The sequence below is a fragment of the Boleophthalmus pectinirostris genome, unplaced genomic scaffold, assembly GCF_026225935.1.
Source record: "Boleophthalmus pectinirostris isolate CB_2022bp ecotype Guang Dong unplaced genomic scaffold, ASM2622593v1 HiC_scaffold_677, whole genome shotgun sequence".
Taxonomy (NCBI): domain Eukaryota; kingdom Metazoa; phylum Chordata; class Actinopteri; order Gobiiformes; family Gobiidae; genus Boleophthalmus; species Boleophthalmus pectinirostris.
Genome location: NW_026571465.1, coordinates 1 through 23,360, shown reverse-complemented (window position 1 = coordinate 23,360; position 23,360 = coordinate 1). Strand labels below are relative to the sequence as shown.

Here is a 23,360-nt window from a genome sequence, read left to right as displayed (position 1 = left end):
GTCTCCTTATACTGCCTGTTATAAATGCTAAATATTGACTCCTTCTCTGACATAACCTTAGTTAATGTATAACTGTACAGGTGGAGTTTTGTGGTGGTAAAGCAAATATGACTCACTGCCTTTTCAACAGTGTATGCAACCATGATGAAATAAGTTAAAGTTAAAAAGTTGAGTGAATGATTGGTGCTGTTTGGAGGAGTCAATGGCACAGATTGGCAGCCATGCTTACACCAGTCTACCCCAGGGCATCTATGGCAACAGGAATAGTTTATCAGCTGAAGTGAATATAAAGTATCTTTGAGCATCTTAAAGAGAGCTGCATATTTACTTTTAACCAGTGATTCATCGCTTTTGGATTGCAATGTGATATATTTTTTTCCACTAACACAAAACTAACACTGAAAATCCAATCCAACATCATGAATCAAATCTTTTACAATGTTTTTATAACCAGAAACCAGACCAAATGACCCTACTTTGAGATTACACAACCTTCACATTGCTAATTAGAGAGCTGTCGGACCATATGAAATCATAGTTTAATTGCACAGTTACTTTTATAGCCCCTAAAATGTGTCCTCATTTGAAGCACCTTAACCTAACACAGAGAACTGTACACGTCCTGCAAAGATGATTGTGTTCAAATGTTGGCCTGGAGCGTGCGCACATGTTGGGCAGACCGTGGACAGATGTTAGGGGGCTCTTCACAATAAAAGCACGTGATGCTCAAAGAGACTGTGCTGACCCTGAGACATAGTGACTCAATTAGCTTCCCATAAGCAGAGTGCGCCATGGGGGTTTATTTAAGCTTATTAAAACATTAACCCACTAACGGTGCACTGGAGCACTCGCAATTTAGTTAGACAGAGCTATAACATTAAAGGTGCACTGTGTAACTTTTCTGGTGGAGGGTTTGTCAAATGCTTTCCTCCATGGAAATGTTATTGCGTTGTCTGGAATGTTTCACAATATGGTATTAAACCTTTCTATCATCATGGAGACCCAACTAAAGCAAGTAACAGGTCAGATCTGTGGAGAATGCCTTTTTTTCTAGGTATTTTTGAGCTGTGATTTAATAAATGTAATGTAGAGCAGTTTAATGCCATACTGTGGAACATTCCAGACAGAGCAATGACAAGCAGGTGACGGACCCCCAACCAAAAAGTTACATAGTGCACATTTAGTTTAGGTTAGCAATGCATTATTGGAGAGCTTATATTAGCTTGTCTTGTTTGCACCAATCTCAGTATTTTTATTGTACACATGACTTAAATACAAATGATAACAACAAAACAAAATCAAATTAAAGGCTTTGATCAAAGGACAGAGAAACTCAGTTTTTCTTCCCACAAACGCAAAATAGACTTGCCCAGACCTGTTTTGTGAGCTTTAATTTTTCCTTTTGCCTGCACGCCTCAAAGCAAGAAGGTCTCAGGTTCGGTTCCCAGTCTATTGGGTCTTTAGGTGTCCCAGTTTCCAATTTTCCAGCAAGATTCTGCAGAGATCCTGGCCATGCTTTCTCCCTTAATTCCTGTTACACTATCAAAATTAGATGTAGGTGAAGGCTTTATTATCAAATGAGCTGATTAGAAGCCTAAAGATTGTATTTTCATTAAATATCAAATTCAGAAATACCATGTGGTGTAGTGGGCAGACAGTCTGGTCCCTTGCTGTTAAACCCCTGAGTGTGTTTTTTAATCAGGCCCCAGACATATTGCATCGCATTACAAGAGCTTGAGCAACAGTTAATCCTAAAGACAATGTACAAAGTGGACCTTAGTGGAGTGATCAGATCTCTTCTCAGTGCCAAACTGGCTTCACCGAGTAGTATTGATTCATTACATCAACCTGGGGGGTGTGATGCTAACTAAAAGCCCTACTCTGTTAGAAGCTCTCTTAATAAAATTCAACTTAATCCAATCTTTATTTTTAACACAATCTGACAAGAAAGAGCTGACTTGATTGGAACTACAACAGGTGAGCTGATTTGTGCACTTAAACTTATTGTACTCTTAAAAATGTGTTATTTAAATCTGTTTTGTGTAGCAGTTTTCTGTATAGTCTTCTTTTTTTGTTTTTGTTAGGGTTAGGGTCTTAAGTCATTTTTTGTCAGTTTGCTAATGTGTACAATTGTGTCACCATGGTAATCACTACATGCATCTCCAACGGTGGAATGTTTAGAGCCCCCCCTAGCACAATATCACTGCAAAGTATCAATAACAGATGCTACACATGCTGAGAGGTTAACATTACAAAGGGAGTTATCATTGCGGTGGTTCCAAAAGTCCTCCAGACTTTTACACTTGGCTGAAAATGAGACTCATGATTCTAGTCCTTTCATGCAGAGTCAGGGTTCACTTGTTACCTAATTCATTCGTAGAAGTTACATAAAAAGTTTTTGGACGACTGGTTCGGTAACTGTCTATAGAGTTTTTACACATGGTTGAAGGTAATCCTCTCTGGGCCACACACTTCACACCAACACACTCAAGGGATTTGTAGGTTTAACGTCATCAAAAAATTGTTGACATAGTTCCAAATGAGAAATCTGAATAGGCCTTTATCTAGATTGTATTGGTCATGTTGAGAGGTGAAACTAAATAAAGTTTTTAGTAAAAGAACTCTATATCTAAAAGGTATGCCAAAAAGCTATATTGTGGATATTGTGGTTTTACAGACCCTCAATACCAATTATTATTATTATTATTAGTAGTAGTAGTAGTAGTAGTAGTAGTAGTAGTAGTAGTAGTAGTAGTAGTGGTAGTAGCAGTACTAGCAGTAGTAGCAGTAGTAGTAGTAGTAATAGTATGTCATTAAGAGATAGAGAAAGCAACCTACATATTCTGAGAGTCCAGTGTGCTGCAATTAAACAGAAGATGTCACCAAAATGGTCATTAGGTGCAGACATATAGACTGTACAAAGAATATTTATACTTATACCACGATTTGTATTCATCACCATATGGGTATTCTCTAATTATCACATTTACATGTTGTGTCCTAGACCCTCTGTATAACTTCTGTTTTGAGCAGTCAGGTAAGTATTATGTTGAAACAGACTGAAACCACAGTCAAGTCACTGAATACAAGGCCTCTCCCAAAACGACTGCCAGACATAACAATTGACTTTCCTTCTCAAATAATGGTGGAAATTGGAGCCTTGAAACTATGATAATTAAAGAACATCTCGGCTCGGTTTCTCCAGCAGTATGTCTGGACAGTATACTCATCCGCAGTCTGCCAGACAACACAGACTTTCTGCAGCATGCCAACCTATCATTATCTTCAGTAAACAATTTTAGATAACTTGATGCAATTTTTGTATATTGTGGTGGAAACACACTTCTATGAATAGAAAAAAAAAGCAATTTGAGGGAGTTTTAATCCTCTGCACAGGAGACATAGTGGCTACAGCGGTCAGTATATAGCTCCATGTTCTGTGTTCTATACCACATTGTTTTAATGACAGTTGCTAATTATATGAACATCTGGGCTATATTTTGCACAATAGCATAATCTTCCAGTATCAGCTGTTTGCTTATTAACTCTTCTAATATAAAAAGGCTTGGGACAGGCACAATCACACTGGTCATAAATCCATTGTTGATGTGTTTACAAAGTTCAGCCATGGTAAATACCATTTACATAAACACCCTGTAATTTATACATAGGCTAAAGGTAATTAACCACTATAGAATAACAGAGATATGCAATCTTAAATAGTTTATATTTTATTTATTGTTCCATTCATACAAGTCAAACAGCTCCAACACTCACACACTGTTAAGTACCAATTAGTACAGCCATTGATTGACTTTTAACAACATTATAAACACATATGTGATTATTACTATGTAACATACATAACAAAGTGATACTCCAGCTCTGTACTGCTGCTGATCACTTTTTGGCCCTCAAGATCTGGATAAATAAACAGAGCTGAATTAAAGGCTTCTGAAAAATAAGAAGCAAACAAGGAGTCGGCCTCTTTTTGTGATGTGTCATTTCAGACGAGGACAGACCAACAAAGAAATGCATAATTACACTTTTAGGCAAAGATAGACCCTGTGATCAGCCAAAGTATGGTTTGTTGCAGCAGGCATGCATTCAACAGCTTCTCTGAATCATATATAGGAACAAACTCCTCTAAGAGTAACGAAGGTACTAGCATGGCATGAATGATATGGTCTGTGCGAGACTCTTTGGTAAATGCAAACTACACTTACTCAGTTATTGCTTGAATAGTAATGACATTAGGCCTTAATGGATCAAAGATGCCAAAAAGCTAAGAACTTTCTGTGTTAACAGTACAACAGAATCTTAATATATGTGTAAAGTGGTATTATTGCAACCATGTACAAATATGGCACATGCTTTAATAAAAACATTATAATAGATTTGTGATCTAAATAGTTCTTTACTGAAATTACAAACAAAAGTGCAGGAGAAGCTTAGATTTTAAACCTAAAGGGCTTATAACAAACAAAATTGTGACATTAATTACTTTTGTCAAAATCAGACAAAATATTTTGGTACACAGAAGGAACTGATTATGTGATGAGCTTGCTCACATTTCCTTTGGATAAGTCCACTACAATATGCAGTCCTCTTGCCAGAGAAGTTCATTCAGTCTTAGATGAATGCAGGTAAATTTCACAGTTCATGTTAGCTGAAGGGAACTGTTAATGGTTGCCACTTTATGGTTGGCACAACTTTGTCCAGCTGTCCCAAGGCCCTGCCATTTTGAGGTGATACTCCATTGAAGTTTTAAGGCAAGTCCTCCTGAGTCCTCCAAATACAAAGAAACTAACAGATCCAGTTAAGGGACAGTTCAAGCAGTCAGACCTTCTGTCACTGGACACACACATATTTCTTCCACCAGGATTTTGAAAGCATCTTCATCTTATCAGCCGTACTGCGCACTTTCCTCTCCCTCCTGGCCCTCCTGTCAGATTGTCGTAATCCCACCGCGATGGCGGCGTCAAACACCTCCTTCAGATTCTTTTGTGTGAGAGCAGAACACTCCACGTACGTCACAGCTCCGATTTTGTCCGCCAAAGCCCGGGCGTCCTCCTCCTCCACAGGCCTCTCCCTCCTGCGGGACAGCTCAATCAGCACCTTTACATCCTGTCGCAGATCACACTGGGTGCCCACCAAAAGGATAGGGGTCAGGGGGCATCGACGCCGGATCTCGGGCACCCACTTCTCCCAGACATTCTGAAAGGAGGCGGGGCTAACCACGCTGAAGCACAGGAGCAAGGCATCAGTCCGGCTGTAGCAGAAGTGACGCAGTTTGTCAAATTCATCCTGGGGAATACAGAAGAGTAGATATTAGGAGATGAGTACAATTGTGTAACACATTTAAGACGTACAATGTTCCACTGTATGGCATTAAAAGCAACTGTTTCTATGGAGGCAAGCAGGTTGTTCCTCCAAGCTAAGCTATAGGTCAGATCTGTGGAGTGGTGAGCCCATTCACAGTAAGAATGTCTTTTACGGTACTTCCTAGCAATATAGAGTCCTATAATTGAATAAATGCAAACTAGATAATGTTTAATCCCATTTTGTGAAACATTTTGGAAGAATAAATAGCATCTCCATGGAGACAAGCAGGTTGCAAAGCTTCCACCAGTACAGTAACAGTAATAGATATTATTATTAGTAGTAGTAGTAGTAGTATTAGTAGTAGTATTCAGTATTTTCACACAGAAAATATCTTAGTGCTACACAATTCATGCTACCACCAGCTAACACAGCCCCCCACATCTTTAAGTACATAGATTAATCCCCACACACTGCCTCACAGTTTCCTAATCTCCATTTGTTGAGCCTCGGCATTGTATTGGCTCCATGCTGATTTTGCAGACAAATGTGAAGAAGCAAACTGAAATTATGAAGACTAACAAAAAGGTCTGTGGTGTTATTTTTGCAGACACTCAACAGCAGACTGCTTGCACATGCTTTGGCTGGGGGCAACAGTGAAATGATGTAGATAGTAGTGGAATACACAAAACTATCAACATCTGTGACTAAGAAGCAGATTTGTTTATCATCTTTGGAGGCAGTGTTTTTTTTGTCACTAACACTGGCTTGATCTTGTCCCTAAGCCAATCTTGTGAAACTACCTCACTACAGTAAGTACTTCCTGACTTTTGATCTTACCATATTTGCCCAAGGTTGTCTGCATATATATATTAGAGGTAGAGGTAATATTAAAGATAAAATGGCTTTTTCCGCTTTGTCATTGCCCAATTGAGGTTGATAGTGCAGAGAACTGGCAGTGCCCACTTTGAGGCAGTGTGCACAGTGTTAGCTAATGTTAAATATGTAGCTAAGGGGCAGAATTTTATTGAGTTTGATTAAGAAACAGCCGCCCTCGCCTTGCAGAAATAAAACATGGTTGCACAACATGTTCCCTCTGAGATAGATTTAATAGATCAGTAACTTTGGCTCTCCACCAGCACACTCTTTTCTCTTGCTTATTAATCATAGGAATCTAAACTATCATCATGTATTTGTATACTTTCAGACAAGGAGGGGCAGGTAATCTAAAACACTCTTTACTCGGCTGCACAGTTTACTTAAAAAGCACTTTGTACAAGCATTCATACCAACAAATGTATTACAATTATATTACCATTTCATACAGTTCTGTGTAGGAGTTGTAGAAAGACTAATCAGAAATAGCAATTACCCCTGAAGTAGACTATAAATATATACTAAATATACTGTATACTATGTGAACTATAACTTTACTGTCTATCAGTAAATAATAGTTGAAACTCACCTGTCCAGCAGTGTCACATAGCTGTAACCTGACCGGGTGTCCATCCACTTGTACAACAGCTGTAGACACACAAAATATAATATTTGGTTATTTTTTTTATTTACATGGCAGTGGTATTGTGGTGGCAGCATGCAAATATACAAGATCCCACCAATCACTAGGCAGCCCCAAAAGTTGAACGTGGATTGCTTAGCCTTTCTTTAGTATATTATATTAGTAAATATTAAGGACATTTAATGGGATAATGGGTGAACACTATATTTTATTTTTGTGTCAAAATGTGTATGTTTTTCCTGTTTGTCCAGAAAAACTAAGATGAATATATATAATAAATTCTACAACTAAGATAATCTTAGAGCTGATCACAAAGCTAGAAACAGTCCTGTTACATGTCAGCAGTGCAGTACAACCATATACAATGCACTGCCCACCCACTCTGCCATTTACCGTTGAGACCCTCACAGCAACAGTCCAAGGTTGTAAAAAAAAAAAAAAGAAGTGAAGAGTGGGTGAGTCACTGTTTCATTGTAAAGCCATTATTCTTTTTGAAAAGAGCGAACACAATACAAAGCAGTGGGCACATGGAAACATTTACTTTAAAAGGCCTGGAGTGTGGTCCGTCATAGCACCTGATCAAAGTGCTGCACAAACTAGTCATGTTTTTGGGAAAGGTACCATCGCACAGACTTGACTAATGCTCAGGGGCCTGATTGATTTACTTAAATACTTTTGGTTTGATTTTATAGTTTTTTGGAACATTGTATTTGTGGGATTTATTTAGTTGTAACAATATTTATGCTTGAAGAAAATGAAGCCTATTTTATCAAAATTTCAAAAGCCAAATGGAGGATGTTGAACTCTACTAGTCCCTGACACATGATATTCATTAGATCATTTTTAGTGAATCATTAATGTCGACTCACTCTCTCTCTGTCCTCCATATCTCTACCACCTGTGCCTTGTTGCATAATTTCTGGACAGCAAGCTTTCTGAAAGAACACTGATTGCAGGCACAGAAATATGACATCACCACCGAGGGCCTCAACTCCACAATCCCCCTGTGTCAAAAGAGTCCCGCAAGACAATCTGAGCCTTAGAGCCATTGCAACAGATGTGGTCACTCCAGTGGAGAGAGAAAGGGCTGCCGGGTCAGGGCTCACAACAATAGGCAGAGTTGTGCAATCTAAAACCACTGAGCAGAGACACACTGGCTTTTGTATGGAGAAGGTAGAGCCAGCCTCTAGCTCTGGGCTATCTGCCTGCACCAACCACTGCTTTATGAGATGTGTCTTAGTGGAGTTGTTAGTTTTACCGCTCATCTATAATTTCATATAATTAACATAATGAATGTCACCACAAAACAAAAATGCAACAAGTCTCAGCTATTTACTTTGTAACAACAGAGCCTTTTGAAGGATTAGCCCCCACCTTTATTTTTTAGTAAACAAGGCATGTAGCTACATGAAAGCCTCGAACACAGAACCCACTCAAAAATATATAGAGACTGAAGCTGCCTACATAGTGAGAATATATAATATAAAATATAATATATAAATCCGCTAATGTGAGTGCAGACCCAAAAAAATGTAGCCCACAGAAAAAACTAATTTTTAACCACTTCTAAAATACTGTGGTTTTATAGTTAACTCCATATCATTTAGCCAAGTTGGGTCAAGCTGGCGCAGAATGAGGCAATATACCTCAGAAACCTACCAGAGAAGTCATCAAACGCAGTGGGCACATATTTGGTTGGATATCCATTGGTGGTGTAGCTGACCACCAGGCTCGTTTTTCCCACCGCTCCGTCCCCCAGGAGCACGCACTTGAGCAGCCTCTCGTGCGGCTGTCCCGTGCGCGTAGGTTTGGGTTTGTGCGGAGGTACCGGGGGAGCCATGGTCTTTGGGTAATCCATGCTGAACGGAGGCGACATTCAGACCAGTCCCATGCGCACTCCCGTCTGCTTCTCGCGATTTGGCTGTGGCCGTCCTCAATAACCAACGTGCTGTTGTAAAGTGAAGTTTCCAAACGCACAGGCTGGTGACCTCTCTTACAACTCTGGAGAGGGCGGGTCCGCAGAGTGCATGCATTTGACTAATCCCACCCACTTCAACACCCCTCAAGTGGAATTACGCTATGATCATGGCTATGGTTTATCCACTTTTATCTCGTCTTAATAATGTCCAGATTGGTGACCTTAGAGTCATTATTAAATAATGACCAGGGTTGAATAACCATGGTATAATGTGTAGGCTGTTCAATGACAAAGTCCAACCATGTTTCATTTTTGTCCTCCTGTGATGGCCTATTTCAAACCAAACTAACATAGTTCACTAAAATTCTCAGTCATCTGCGTATATTTGTAAAATACAGTGAAATAATATATTTTGATGTAGCACATAGACATTATTAGAGATAGATTTTATGTCATTATGTAGTTGGAGCAGATTTGAGAACAGCTGTCAAATCCATTGACTGTGGTTTCAGGAAAAGCCACTTTGCTAAATCTTTAGTCGCCCCCTTGTGTTGAATGAGTGCAAGAAGTCGCAATGTGCAGTTAATGTTTGGTAAACTAGAAAAAAAGGTATATACGAATGCGTGTCTGTTTTAACAATTTATTGTTTCATTGAAAATTAGTTGAATTACACAAATAAAAAGTAATGTGAAATGTGATTCATTTAGCTAAATTTCCCCCTCTGAAAACAAAAACATTTAGAGAAAAACTATAAAGAATAGGATGTCTTTGCTTCTTGAATCCTATTGCTTTAGTCTAGTCTACACATTGAATCAATGTATAGATTTAAACAGAAAAAGGATATCTAAAGCTCGTAAAATGATTAAAATACACAATCCTGACAGTCATGTCATACACTGGTTCATAATAAATATAAGGCATAGATTCATTTCATAAGCAGACACTAAAGGCAATGTGAATCATTTAGTATCCTAAAACAATCTTATTAATCCTAGAGTCATTTTAATTACTATTATGTAACATACCTGCTAATACACTGATGCCAATGGTGGAGTACACAGTAAGAGTTTCATGGTCAGGGGTTGGTGTTAGATATTGTGATCCATGCAGTAAGACCCACAGTTAGAAAGGCACCGTCCACACTTAACTCCAATGATCTTTCATGTTTTTCCTTCGGCTTGGATATGTTATGACAACCCAATAGAGCTCTGTATATTATTATTAGATGATAACATTGTAACAATCACCATACAGAGTTCTTTTGGGTTAAAAATTGAAGATTAACTGAAACTATTTTGGATAGAATATGGATGATAGCGTCCTCTCAGCAGGCTTAAATTCATACATTACACACACACACACCATAGACTGTATATATAAAGTCTATGACACACACAGACACACACACACACACACACAAAGTTAAACTATCATGAAGATGAAAAATACAGTGATCATATTGCACATGAGCGGCCACTTAGACACATGCATCCTGATAATTCTAGAGTGAATGACAACCCCTGTCTTCAAATGAACCACTGACTGTTGGTGGAACACAGTAGCTACTGGAAGTTACACACCTTCCAATCCGGTCTTGTTTTAGTCAATTTGGATGAAAGCTGTCAATAAGACATTTTTAAAAACAATCCATCAGTCCATCATCTCTGACGTGAAAAACCATCTCATTCAAGTGTCCATAAACATCTATTTCACCATACTCAGGCCCACTTCTAACCCTAATACCGGTTCAGGTTGAGTATGAAACACCATGCGTGATCCCGGTGAGTGTCGTCTTTAGTTCCTGTCCATGTCTCTGGAGCTCAAGCACAGACTGTTGTTAAGACCTCTGAGTGACAGTCTGTAGCTCCTTTGGATTCTGTAGTTTCATGTCCCCTCTTGGTTAGTGGGCATTGGGTTTAGCGCCACCTGGTGTTTGATCAGGGGGTGGAGAGCCCCCATGGGCAAGTCTCAGCAGACTAAAGAGAAAATGCTCTAGTCAGGAATTACAAAAAATAACTCACACCTTTCATCATTAATTGCTTTAACAAGTTGCATTTAGATCTTAATTATTTTAGACATTATTGCTGTGTGAAAAGGTATTTAAGAATTAAATCCTGCAGATGGCACTGTACTCACATGTCCGTGATGTTGTCATAATGACCCTGAATTTTAGCAACAACACTGTCAACCTGCACCTATACAACAAAAGTAAATCCAAAAAATAAATAAATAAATAAAATAAAAATCAATCATGATTAATAAGCAAATGTGTAACCTGGTGTCTCTGATAGAACAAAGGCAATGAAAACAGGGCAATGACACCTGAAAAATTACATTGAGACAAAAGATTAGAAATTCATTAAATTCTTATTATTCTTCAAAATTACAAATGCTTTTCTACTATCAATGACAAACACTCACCGATGATGAGGAGAGTAAGGCCATTGAACAATTTTCCCACAAATGTCACAAGGTAGAGTAGAAACAGGAACTAATAAAATACCAAACCAGAGCATTAATTACCACAGGCTCACAGTGAAATACAGTATGTTGTTTATTTTTTGTTACTCAAACACTAAAAATATTTTTAGACATGTAGACATTTAGTGAGAAACCAATCATCCACACTGAGCTGCATTGATGGGTGTTTCCCCTTTTACCCCACTGTCACAGAGGGGGCAGGGAGCGCACTGTCCTGACATGGGACACCCCTGCGTCAGATTCCAGGGGCGCTGCTCAGACTGCTGTGTGTTACATACCGGCCAGGTCAGGGTTGACACCACAAGGATCTACAGGGGCCAGTGCACACAGACTGTACGTGCACTGTAAATGTGATAACTATGCCAAATAATTCATTGTAGTACTAGGACTCGGATGAAATAGAAGTTTTATACTTATTGCGTTAAGTTAAAGCACCACCAGATTTCTATCTAAATAAAATACCAGTCTTTTCAAAGTTGCTGAAATGTCAAAAAGAAAACATTTGAGCAAATATCCATTAAGTGTGATAATAAATGTACACATTTTCAGTGTATGAATTCTTTTGGTAGATTGAAGGTGTTTTCTGATATATGCAATGGTGTGTTAGAAAAGGGTTGCTTGAAGTACTATTACATATAAAAATACTAATTGGTTCTGCATTCTGATTGGTTCTCATTATGTGGTTCTAATTATGAGCATTAACAACACCGAATAAATTATTATACCACACACAATTTTTTACTTACTTTGAGGGAATTAAAAAGGTTTCCCACAAAAAATAGTCTCTTCAGGGCATCCACAACTGACAGAACTGTTACAATGGCTTTTTGCATGTACCTATCAGCCAGCTCTCCACTCAAACTGATGTCCAAATCCAGGTAAGACCTAAGACAGGGTCATATAGCAAAATTAATCACATACAACATGGCAAGAATTAACCTGTTAAAACTTTGGAGGCCAATATAGTGTCTTACTTAAAGGGGTGCACGCCATCGCCCCAGTTGAGGATGTAGAGGACCTGGTAGTAGATTCTCACAGAGATAGTGAAGCACATAACAGCCAAAGAGACGGTGGCCAGCACAGAGATGATACTGAGCTGAAACAGTGACAGCAGGCCCACCACTATCCCGGTCAGCACCATGCCAGACCGCTCCGTGTCCTTCCAATAGATCAGGTCCACCGCTGCAGGAACACAAAGCAATAATTCAAGTCATTTATTGTGACTGTAAAACTGAAAATAAGAGATGTTCTGTCACTAATGATCAATCTGAGCAGGACACATAAAATGTTGTTAAGTCTTAAGTACATATAAAATACATTTGTTAATTGTCATCTGCCTTAATATTACACAACTCAATAAAATTCAGATTTTCAGAGTAAAATGACACAGGAAGTGGCTGAGGGTTAGAGAGGTGAAGAGTGGGTCTCCAGTCTCCATCACAGCTCTACAAACACGTCAGGCCCAGACTGGAGCTAAATATAGACCCAGATGAAGGGGAGAAGCAAGCGGTCAAACAGAATTTAAATGCAGCCTTTTACTGCACCTGCTGACACACGTCAGACTGCGTGCCACACCCCTTTGCCTTTTCTATAGCATCCAGTAACAGCTGCTATGGAAACCAAGGTGTCCCAAGATATGCCATACAGTGACAAAGAAAAAGAACAAGTTCTGCATGCTTTAAGCTGCTGCACTACTCCAGTGAATTTAAAATATAATTTATAGCAGTGGTCCACTAGACACATAGGCATTCCAGTCGTCCATTATCACAAAATACAAAAAAATACCCAAAATATATGTGCAAATGGAAAAACAATTAAAGAGCACAGAACATAAAAACTCAGTATTTATAGTTGGTTCAGAGCTCCATGTACAAAGAATCTTATGTAAGTGGATCACTGAAAACTCCTCACAGTTGTGACCTTTGCACCATCTTATTCAAGGTCACAAGTACTTCCTTTAACCCCAATTTTAAATATAATGGACACCACCTCAAGATTACACACTGACAATAATCATCTAATACAACTGCAGATCCTCAGGAATCTGTCGTATATACACAGTACATACTCAAATGTATGGACATTAAATACATATAATGACCCAGAAACATCTATTTGGACATCATTTAACAAACATATATATGGATTCTCATATGTGCAACTTCAAAGAGAGCAACAATGTGATTTTGTTCAACAAATTAAACATAAACTAGATCCTATTACATTTTTTATCTGCCAATGTTGGTATCATCTTATTTCTTCATTAACAACATGACGTCAGGACAGAGGATATCCAGAGCGCATATAGTACTACAGTATGAAATGCCAAATGTTCTGTGTGAACAAGAAACACTCCAAAGTCCAGCCTGTTAATAATTCAGACCCAAAGAATTCAAGCTACAAAAGTACACATCTCATTAAATTCACACAAGATACTGCCCCTAGACTTGTAAAATGGTAAAAAAAAAAAACTGTAAAAAAAAAAAACCTCCAGATTTCATTACCCAGACAGACATTTCCTCTTTTACACTCATTCCACATGCTTTCTTTTACAGCGTGCTATGACATTTAACTGAACAAATATTTGCTCTGCAGCAAAGCACATATGTACAATCTCACCTTTACTGGCCATTTTGACTGCTGCTCCAGTGTTCCCCTTTACGCCCGCTGTCACTGTCTGTCCCACTGTCTGAGCTCCACTGGTCCTTCTGAGCTGTTTTTGGCTCCCCCCTGCTCGCTCAGCAATCCAAAGGCCTGACAGCCCAAAATAATCTCATCTATGCCACCACCCACCCCTTCTAAAAAGTCATATTTTCTTAAGATTAGGAGTTCTATTGATAATAATAATACACATGTTATAAAGTAAATCTGATGATAAATGTTGTGGTGTTTTTTTGTCAAACTGAAAGAATGTCTTTTCATTTATGTCTATTTCTGTATAATGAAATATGACCACTGCCTGTTTGGTTCCATTATGTCACCAAATAAAATCTCTTGATGCATTACAATTGAAATGTTTGGAAACGTACAAATGAGTTTGACTGGTAGCTTTCTTTAAAAATATACTTTCCTTTTTGAATTACTTCTATTATTGTTTATTATAATACTATAATAATAAATATGTATAAATGTAAGTTGAGCTGGCCTTTGATGCATAGTATATTATAGTATGCAACTATAAATCATAAACTAAATGTAATATAATTCTCCAATGTGTGCTATTTATTCTGGACACTTTATACCCTGTCATCAGCTTAGACAAACATTCATCAGCAAGGTTTTATGATCCCTCCCCCATGTCCAGTCAAATATTCAAACTACGGTCCACTTAAAACACTCTTGTCAACTCACACATAAGTCACCCTCAAAATGTGGATAATATAGCCTTACAAAAGTGCATAACAAAAAGTCACCCAACGCCAGAAATACTTCAGCCATAATTAGCCAGGGACTCTTGAAGGGGGAGGTTACTACGGAAGAACAATGAAGTAGGTGGGTCGTGTGTGTATGTGTTGCCTTTAAGATGTGCTCAAAGGAAATCTGATATTTTCAGCATTGATTACCAGCCTCTTTGAAAGCCAGCACAAAACCAAGAGCCATGGCTAAATGAGGTTTAAAGATACAGTACAGTGTAATACCTGCTACATGAGTCCATATGTGAGACCACACTGTATCAGCCTCTACTAGGTTCAGTGCAGAGAACCAGTGCTCTCTGACCAGCTGTTCCTGAGTGTTGAGTCCTGTAGCAGCCACAGATGATGTGAGGTCTCCAGGCAGCACCCCTCGAGGCGGCACAGATGTGAGCAGCTTCACTGAAATGGTTTCCCTGGAGATAGGGGAAACAGGCTCTGGGGACAGTGATGTTGCTGCAAAAAAACAATATTTGGTCACTATAATCATGAGATTACTGTTTCTGCACATGCTCAGTTTTATCTTCATTGGATAAAACTTCCTTGTTGCAAGCTTACAAAATTGTTAAATTTAGATATTGCTATATGGTTTCACTACAATATGAACATGTCAGTCAGATTCTTTTTGCAAATTCCAGAGTGTGGGTGACCAGAATATTAAACATTTATTGCATCACATACTTTCTTATACAAGGGTGTGTTAATCTAAATAGAAATCACATCAGTATGAAAATAACTTACACTGAAGAGTCTGTGAGCTGGATTGGGAGGGAGTGGAAGTCTGCACTGTGAAACTGCTTGGAGTCTCTTCCCTTTGAAACCCTGTATCTCTCTCCTGAGATTCCTGGCAATGAGGAAGTGGAGTTGTACTCATTTGTCCATAGTTTTCTCCTTCAAAGTTTGTCCATTCTGTATGGGCTGTAGATGGCCATGCCTGCTGCTCACTCGTCTCTGCTGCTGCCTCCTGTCCCTCCTGTGTGAGAAAGGCTTGTTCGTCCCACTCCACATCAGGGGAGTCCAATAGGGTTTCCAATGTGTCAGTGCGAAACAAAGCAGTGCGACTGCTCCTGGAGCCCCCCCTGCGCCTCTCTCTCAAATGCCGTGATGCACCCACAGCCTCAGGCTCAGCGATAGCGATATAGGAGAACGTTAGCTCATACGAATGTTGGCGAGGGGTACCCCAAAGGGATGGAGAAGAGGCCAACCCATCTTCATCATCACCATCTGCTCCTTCATCATCATCTGACCATTCACGGGCAGTCTGTAGCTCACAGAGTTCAGACTCCTCATTCCCACCTGCATGACAACCCAAGAATTAAAGTAAAAAAAAGAAAGATAATTATATCTGAATAAACATTTAAATATCTTAGATAATTGTAATAGATACTGCCATCAAATGCATGTATCTAAAAATGGATCCTGTGCAAAGGAAGCTGTGATCAAAGAACCACTGTTTTGACCTGTGGATTACAACTGTAGACACAGTAAGGGTTGCCCATGTGCGGGCAGAGGTATTGTTAGAACGTACCATCAGTGCATGGAGGGGTCGAGTCTGGTGTTGAAGCCACTGAGCCATACTCCTCTGGAAGACATGAAAACATGGATTTATCTTAAATATATCATTCAATGTATCATTTGCTTCAAGTTATAAAACACACTGGTTGTGACTAAAGGTGATTCAAGGATAGAAGAAATTACCAACAACAAGGCCTTCGAAAGCAAATAGCCTAAAAGCTACCATTATCAATTAGCATTGTATAAAGCATGCTGCTTTTGCAAGAAAGAACATTTAGGTAAATAATAAAAGTTCTGTAGCATTACTACAAACATGCAGTTCAATATAACCTGTTAGTAAAGAAATAATAGAAATTAGAAATATAGAATTTGTTGGCACATGCAATGTGCTATGATATTATTAGACCTAGAAAGTAAACAATTGCAAATATAGATTCATATAGATCATGATGGAAAACCAAATATATTCTCTTTCTTCATCCACTGAGATGGGGCTCAGGCTTATAATAGAGAGAAGAGAGTGTCATGGGGGGTGAGCTAACACACACCGCTCTGAGCAGTTAGCAGGAAAGATGCTGAGGTGGGATAACTCAAAACTGTGACTACTGTGAAAGAAATGGAGCAAACTCACGGCAATGGGAGAATCCTAAAACCTGGCCCATGCTCCATCAAGGCATTGCTGGGCCCACGCAGTCTGGAAGCCCCCCTCCTACTGCACTTTACTCTGCTGCTTTCACATCCAGTGGACAGGCTGTAGTCTTCCTGCGCCTCTGTGCTCCCTCCTGCTTCCCACTCCGTCATTCAACTGCCCCTCCCTTCCTTACTCACCACCTCTCCTCCATCCACTCTGCCTGCATCTGCTCCTGAAGCCCCAGTAGTGGACGCTGTAGCACAAGGTGAACAGCAGCAGAGAGGAGAGATAGGGTGTTGTCATGTTCCTTTCACAGCCAATCTGAAGCCTGTAAACTCACATGCTCTGCCCCTTACTGTGTGACTTCATCTAAGGATCTTAAAGAGATAGGCTTTAAGAGCTTGGTTATCAATAATGCACAGCACATCTGCAGGCAAAGACAGTAGGCAAGAAAGTCATTAGTGTACATGTACTGGTCAATATAATATAGACATTGGGGGGAAAAAAAACCCAAACATTAACAGCCATACATAAAATAGGATAATTTGAAATGGATTAGTTGAAATGTCCAACACTGGATACACTGCAGCTACACTGACACAGTCTCATGTAGAATATAATATGAATAAAGTTTCTTATGTGACTATTAGCGTGTTCCAAGGTAAACAAAGTAATGCCAAGTCAGTGTTCCTGTGTCATCCTTTTGGCATTTATGGACTTAACTGGATAGGTCGAGTGAGGTAAACAAACAGTTACCCAGTATACCTTCCAGAGAAGAGCTGATAATAGGGTTAGTCTACTCATGGGTAGCTAAGGACAAGTATAGGGCTACAACTTAACAATATTAAACCACCCAGTTCCAAAGTAAACCAGGTTACAGGCCTTAAATACATAAACCTAACAAGATTACAACAACTGCTAAAGTAAGTACTAAGTAAAGTAAGTGTATAGAGCATGTTACTTCACAATTATAGCTGAATGAAATTAGTATTCCATCAAGTTATAATAATATAGGTAGGCCTATATAATCCACATTACAATTGTTACAATAAAAAATATTATACTTTACACTGTAAAATACAATGGCAATGTAATTAAGTATAAAGAAGGTTTTCTAAACAAACTGGAAGAATTCATTATCACATTTAACACAGTGGATACGGTTTCAGAGAACCAATTACAGTGTGTGTAAAATAACATGAGCCTAATCCATGCATGTGCTCAGACAAAGGTCAAATGGCTGTAAGGCCAGGTGATTATTAGACTACATTAGTGATGTGGGGAACAGGGAGGAGCCAATACTTAAGTACATACGATCAAAAATAGAGGGACCAATAGACAGTATCCTCGCAGTTACAGTCTGAAGAAACAGTCTGTGAGTTAAGACAGGGTAGAAAAATGGGTTCGATTTTTAAAAGAAAGTACAACATATTTGAACTGTAACCAGAAAAAATAGCTATATTTTGATTTAATCTGTTTATCACCTGATAGGAGTGTCAGAGATTAGCTGTTGCACTGGACCTGCTGAGGAAAACACAACACCGGAGGAGGGGCATCCGGAGGAAACGGGGAACTGCCAGGTCGAGTAGGAGACTTGAGCACAGGCTCCGTGGAGTCATGAGAACAGCCAGAAGAGCCAGCAATGTTGAGGTCCCCTCCTTCCTCAGGCAGCTGGTCAAAGAGACAGAGAAAATGGTCACCTTTTTCTTCAAAGGAGGGTCCAGAGAGAGAGGGTCTGATGAGGAGGACAGTCTGGATGAGGATGACTGCTATCCCAGCCCATACTTGGAGCACCCGGTCCTGGAGAAGCATGTGTTTGAAGGGAGCTCCCATTCTGGACTCAACTATGCAGTGGCCAGTATGCAGGGCTGGAGAGCACAGATGGAGGATGCACACTCCTGTATGCCACAGCTCAGTGGGGAGCTCAAAAACTGGGGATACTTTGCCGTCTTTGATGGACATGCAGGCACCACTGTCGCACAGTACTGCTCCAAGCACCTGCTGGACCGTATGATTGCAACAGGTACTGTTACATTACTTTTCTGCAGTTAAATGCTATGGCAGTTTCTTGACAAACTGGCCATATAAATGTTTCTGCATGTCCAAAATGTGTTCATCAATCAAATCCACTATATTGATATGTTGTGATTTCACACTTGTTTAGGTGGGATTAAGGCCATGGAAGACCCTGACCAGGTGAAGGAGGGGATCCGAAAGGGTTTTCTGGACATTGATCGGCACATGCACAAGTTGGCCCGCCAGGATAATTGGGATCGAAGTGGGTCCACTGCAGCAGCAGTCTTGCTTTCCCCTGAATATATTTATTTTATCAACTGTGGAGACTCAAGAACCCTTCTGTGTCGTGATGGCCAAGTGGTCTTCTACACAGAGGACCACAAGCCATTTAACCCCAGGGAGAAGGAGCGCATCCAAAATGCAGGGGGCTCAGTGACACTGCAGCGGGTCAATGGCTCTTTGGCTGTGTCCAGAGCTCTGGGAGACTTTGACTTTAAAGAGGTGGACTGGAGACCTCAGACAGAGCAGCTGGTCTCACCTGAGCCTGAGATCTATGAGATGGAGAGGGCACCTGAAGACGAGTTCTTGATTTTAGCCTGTGATGGTGTCTGGGACGCCATTGGAAATGAGGAACTTTGTGCTTTTGTGCGCAGCCGTCTGAAAGTGTGTGATGACCTACGAGAGATCTGTGCCCAGGTCATAGACCTCTGCCTTTATAAGGTAAAATAAAACCTGTATATATATATATATATATATATATATATATATATATATATATATATATATATATATATATATATATATATATATATTACTGTTAAATTATATACACCCTTAAGGCATATTAGCCAACTATATTACAATTAAATGAATGTGCATGCTTGTAGAACAGTGTTTCGAAGCAGATTCATGAATGGGTTTTCTTTACAAAGCACTGGGACAGGACAAGCAGGTGAGACTAAGCACCGTCTCTGTGAGTAGGAATTACAGTAAGGTCATTACATAAGAAGATAATGCCTGTTAGTACCATCTGAACCCTTACGCACCTACAGGCTGCCTATAAATAGATGTCTTAGGCAACACAGGAGATGTATGTACACATGGGCTGGATTAAGATTAAATGTGAGTGCTAATCAAAACTAAGGGATATTGTGAACTCCACCCCTGTTCACTGTCACTGTAGGCTACATAAAAAAAATATATAGATGATATGAATGTAAATTAGATTTATTAGAATTAGATCTTTTTATACTTAAACAAATGTCCCTACAGCCTCATATAAGCCCACTATATAAAAGAAAAGTCCATATTGAGTTGCCTGCCTTGTCTCCCCCTGCAGGGCAGTCTGGATAACATGAGCATCATCATTGTGTGCTTCCCTGGAGCTCCCCAGCTGTCCCAGGATGCACTGCAGCGAGAGGCTGAGCTGGAGCAACACATTGAAATGAAAGTGGAAGGTGTTGTATTGCTTTTAATAATATAACATGATTAATATTGTTTACTATTAAAAAAAAAAACTATATTTTAATCCTTGCTTTTTCTGCACTTTAACAGAAATAATCCAAATGATGAGATCAAAAGATGAAGATCCAGATCTACTGTACGTTATAAAAATCTTGGCTGCAGAGGAAATACCAGAGCTACCGCCAGGGGGCGGCATTACAAGCAAGTATGTGTAAATCCCTGATTTACAAACCCGGGTTTCCTAAAACCAAACAACTAAATAATTGCTTTTGTTTTGCTTATAGACGTGACTGCATAATTTCAGCCTATCAGAAACACATTGTCAGTGGCAGAAGTCAGGAACCAATGGTAAGCTAATACAGATTTTATGAACAAACATTTAACAAGTGTTACTGACTGCATATATGATGATGATTGATTTACTGCTTTTAGGATGTCGAGGGATCAGAAGAGGACTCAAGATAAAGCTTTGATCACGGATGTTGCCAGGAGAATAATATGCACGAAGCTGGAATTGTTATTAATAAAATCTAAGTTTGTTAATATAATGTAATCACAATAATAAAACACAATTAGATCAACCTAGTGTGACTGCAGTCTACACATGCATCCACAGCTCACGTGTATGCCCTGTGTAAATGCAACGTGAGTGTGACCAAGTAATTAGTTGATTTCCACAGAGTCGTTAGGAAGCAAAGGTGACAAGACTCACATTGGCATGCTATAGAAAGACCAAAGCACTGTAGAATATACTTGGGGAGAAGAAAGCCAGGGGAAGGTTGACAATAGGCAATAGCATGTGAGAGGCCACACAAGCAAAAAATAAACATAGTCAGAACAAGAATGCTTCCAAGAATTAGCCTCATACCTCATTAAATCTGCATGTGTCAGGCATGTGAGTATTGTTTGTTTAAGATTATACAAAATTATTGTATATTAGAAACAACATCTTATGTAAAAATGTAAATACTGCAAAAGATCAGGGGCATTGGACTGGGGGGTTGTAAAAGGTACTGTTTAACCGGGGCCCAGTGCAGGGAAGGGACCCTCACAAAGTCTATAATATGTATTTTTCAAGACTATTTGTATCCAATGATTTGTTACAACAACTGATCAACTAACACACATAATGATTTATGAAGACTACAAACATCAATAAATGCATTAATTTTAAGCAACAGGATAGGCTCCATCTGCATAAAGCGGAGAGGGGCTTGTTCCAGGAATCACAAGTTCAGCAGAATGTGTGGTAAGGGTGTGTAAGATCGGCACCTCTGTATGAATTGAGTCTGCAGAGTTTTTATAGGACACCAGTGCCCCTCTCTCCTCCTCACAGTCGGATATTCAGCTACAAGTCATTTTTACTTGGACGGACAGGAAACGTAGAGACAAACCTGAGGGAAGGCAACATATAGAGTGAGTATGCATTGAAATTTGGTTAGATAACTAGTTCCTTGGATACTACTTGAGTTGAGTTCATAAATCATCAAACTAAACAGGGTATTATGCTCATGTTTAAGGGCAAAATTAGGCCTACTCTTGTATTGTATGAAGTATTGCTTCATTGATGTTTGCAGAGGGGGTCAGCCCTATGTTCCCTCAGACCAGTGTTCCCTTATTTCGAAGATTTTTCAGAGTAATTTCAACCTAGGTTTCTTTGCACCATGACCTCTGCATTACATCTGTAGTATTCTGCTGCTGGATAATAGGTCGGGTGTAAATGACAAAAAAAATTGGGAGAAATGGGGATAAAAGGAACAGTGGGAATATAGGGCCTAATTTTGGAAAGAAAAAAATACCTTAGAAATGAGGGAACATGGGGCTGAGAGAACAGAGGCACGCTGAGACCTGGATTACATTTAAACCTAAACACTTTAGCAGATCTTTTAAAGACTTAAAATCTGTCTGAATGAAATGAAGAGCCCTGCAGCTCTTTACGTGCACGTCAGTGACACGCAACAGTGGCACCTGTGAGTAGTTAATAGATAATTCTCCGCACCTCTGGCGGCTGCGGTTTGGGTACGATACGTTCATCCTGTCACTGGAGATGATCTGTCTGCAATAACCTAATTTGTGGTTCAAACAAAACAAAGATGGAGACTTCACGGTATGGAAAAAGACCTAACAAACACGTCAAAATAAACTGATTACATGTCTTAACATGGGCTCAAGTAGCTCAGTGTGTTGCTCAATGTGTCACTTAACTACAACAGGATGACCCTGAACGTCGGTGGCCCGGGCTATGGCAGTTTGTCCAATCCCGGGTTTTCGAACAGTGTGGGTGGCACCGAGGCGGCACCGCTGCTGATCCAAGAGCATGAGCCGGAAACGCGTCAGGAATGGCGACCTCTCACCAGGGAGCAGTTGGAAGATGCAGCAGGAGGCGCGGGATGGAGAAAGTTTCGCTTTTACCTGGTGTTGCTGTTCTGGCTCTCCTGGGTTGCATTACTCGCCACGGCTATCGCCATCCTCGTGATGACGCCCAAACCAGTGGCCCAGCCGCTCAAATGGTGGCAGAAATCCTTGTTCTACCAACTCCAGCCAGCCCTGGAGTTCGATGCTACAATGGAGCGATCTGGGAACCTCAATGGTGAGATTAGCGCATAGTAAAACATCATGTCATTATGAAGTCATTACAGTGGCCTAGAGGCTCAGGATTTAAAAACTGTAAAGCATGACCCATGGCCTACTGTTGTCACTATAGAGGTCTTTTATTCAGTAAACGAGTTATTTTGAATTTGAGAGAAGGGACTCCAACTTTGTCTTTTCAGGCTCTTAAATCATTTTACAGGCAAAGTGGATAATATAGGCAGAATGTCTGGTATTTTAGGCAAAGCAGGGATAAAGGTTTTATTATCTACTTTGCATGCCTAGTGTCCTAAGGCAATGGGTGAAAAATGGTTTTATATCTTATTTTATTAAAGGCAAGTTTTAGCAAGATTTTATTTGATTGCCATAATAGCCTATCATTATTGAGATTTTGAGATATTCATATTTGTCAATATACCCCTAATGGCAAGAGCCTCACATCAAACATAGCCTACTAAAACATTTGTAGTCACTATTATGTCAAATATGTCTATT

The 23,360-nt window shown here is 39.6% G+C and overlaps 4 protein-coding genes across 4 annotated transcripts; 2 read left to right on the top strand and 2 right to left on the bottom strand.

Annotated features, from left to right (window-relative positions):
* Nucleotides 1-4,397: 4,397 nt before the first annotated feature.
* Nucleotides 4,398-8,784, bottom strand: rhoub (ras homolog family member Ub). Its single transcript, XM_020917993.2, has 3 exons — nt 8,501-8,784; nt 6,788-6,846; nt 4,398-5,307 (listed from the first exon to the last, which is right to left on the bottom strand). Exons 1-3 carry the CDS (start codon nt 8,715-8,717, stop codon nt 4,852-4,854), a joined length of 732 nt encoding a protein of 243 aa, XP_020773652.1. The 5' UTR covers nt 8,718-8,784; the 3' UTR covers nt 4,398-4,851.
* Nucleotides 8,785-9,390: 606 nt separating this feature from the next.
* Nucleotides 9,391-16,927, bottom strand: rtn2a (reticulon 2a). The gene is made up of 10 exons (XM_020918025.2): nt 16,797-16,927; nt 16,179-16,232; nt 15,392-15,946; nt 14,879-15,106; nt 12,215-12,422; nt 11,987-12,125; nt 11,181-11,250; nt 11,035-11,081; nt 10,896-10,954; nt 9,391-10,735 (listed from the first exon to the last, which is right to left on the bottom strand). The coding sequence occupies exons 1-10, from the start codon at nt 16,825-16,827 to the stop codon at nt 10,660-10,662; spliced, it is 1,467 nt and encodes a 488-aa protein (XP_020773684.1). The 5' UTR covers nt 16,828-16,927; the 3' UTR covers nt 9,391-10,659.
* Nucleotides 16,928-18,170: 1,243 nt separating this feature from the next.
* ppm1na (protein phosphatase, Mg2+/Mn2+ dependent, 1Na (putative)) lies at nt 18,171-20,781 on the top strand. Its single transcript, XM_020918026.2, has 6 exons — nt 18,171-18,819; nt 18,961-19,532; nt 20,152-20,269; nt 20,367-20,481; nt 20,561-20,624; nt 20,709-20,781. The coding sequence occupies exons 1-6, from the start codon at nt 18,414-18,416 to the stop codon at nt 20,739-20,741; spliced, it is 1,308 nt and encodes a 435-aa protein (XP_020773685.1). The 5' UTR covers nt 18,171-18,413; the 3' UTR covers nt 20,742-20,781.
* A 1,473-nt stretch (nt 20,782-22,254) lies between these two features.
* On the top strand, nt 22,255-22,866 carry LOC129411980 (4F2 cell-surface antigen heavy chain-like; the record flags this gene model as incomplete). The annotated part of the gene is made up of 2 exons (XM_055164398.1): nt 22,255-22,383; nt 22,490-22,866. Coding segments are annotated over exons 1-2 (391 nt in total), but the record flags the coding sequence as incomplete, so codon positions are not given.
* Nucleotides 22,867-23,360: the final 494 nt, after the last annotated feature.

Excerpts from the sequence above, each read along its gene's own strand:
- rhoub (XM_020917993.2), bottom strand. The coding sequence starts at position 8,717 with ATGTCGCCTCCGTTCAGCATGGATTACCCAAAGACCATGGCTCCCCCG. Across the intron at positions 6,847-8,500 it reads TGCGTTTGATGACTTCTCTG|CTGTTGTACAAGTGGATGGA; the intron begins GTAGGTTTCTGA and ends GTGTGTCTACAG. Across the intron at positions 5,308-6,787 it reads TATGTGACACTGCTGGACAG|GATGAATTTGACAAACTGCG; the intron begins GTGAGTTTCAAC and ends TGTATTCCCCAG.
- rtn2a (XM_020918025.2), bottom strand. The coding sequence starts at position 16,827 with ATGGGCCAGGTTTTAGGATTCTCCCATTGCC. Across the intron at positions 12,423-14,878 it reads CATATGGACTCATGTAGCAG|CGGTGGACCTGATCTATTGG; the intron begins GTATTACACTGT and ends GTGTTCCTGCAG. Across the intron at positions 12,126-12,214 it reads GATGGCGTGCACCCCTTTAA|GTCTTACCTGGATTTGGACA; the intron begins GTAAGACACTAT and ends ACCCTGTCTTAG.
- ppm1na (XM_020918026.2), top strand. The coding sequence starts at position 18,414 with ATGAGAACAGCCAGAAGAGCCAGCAATGTTGAGGTCCCCTCCTTCCTC. Across the intron at positions 20,270-20,366 it reads CATTGAAATGAAAGTGGAAG|AAATAATCCAAATGATGAGA; the intron begins GTGTTGTATTGC and ends GCACTTTAACAG. Across the intron at positions 20,482-20,560 it reads GGGGGCGGCATTACAAGCAA|ACGTGACTGCATAATTTCAG; the intron begins GTATGTGTAAAT and ends TTTTGCTTATAG.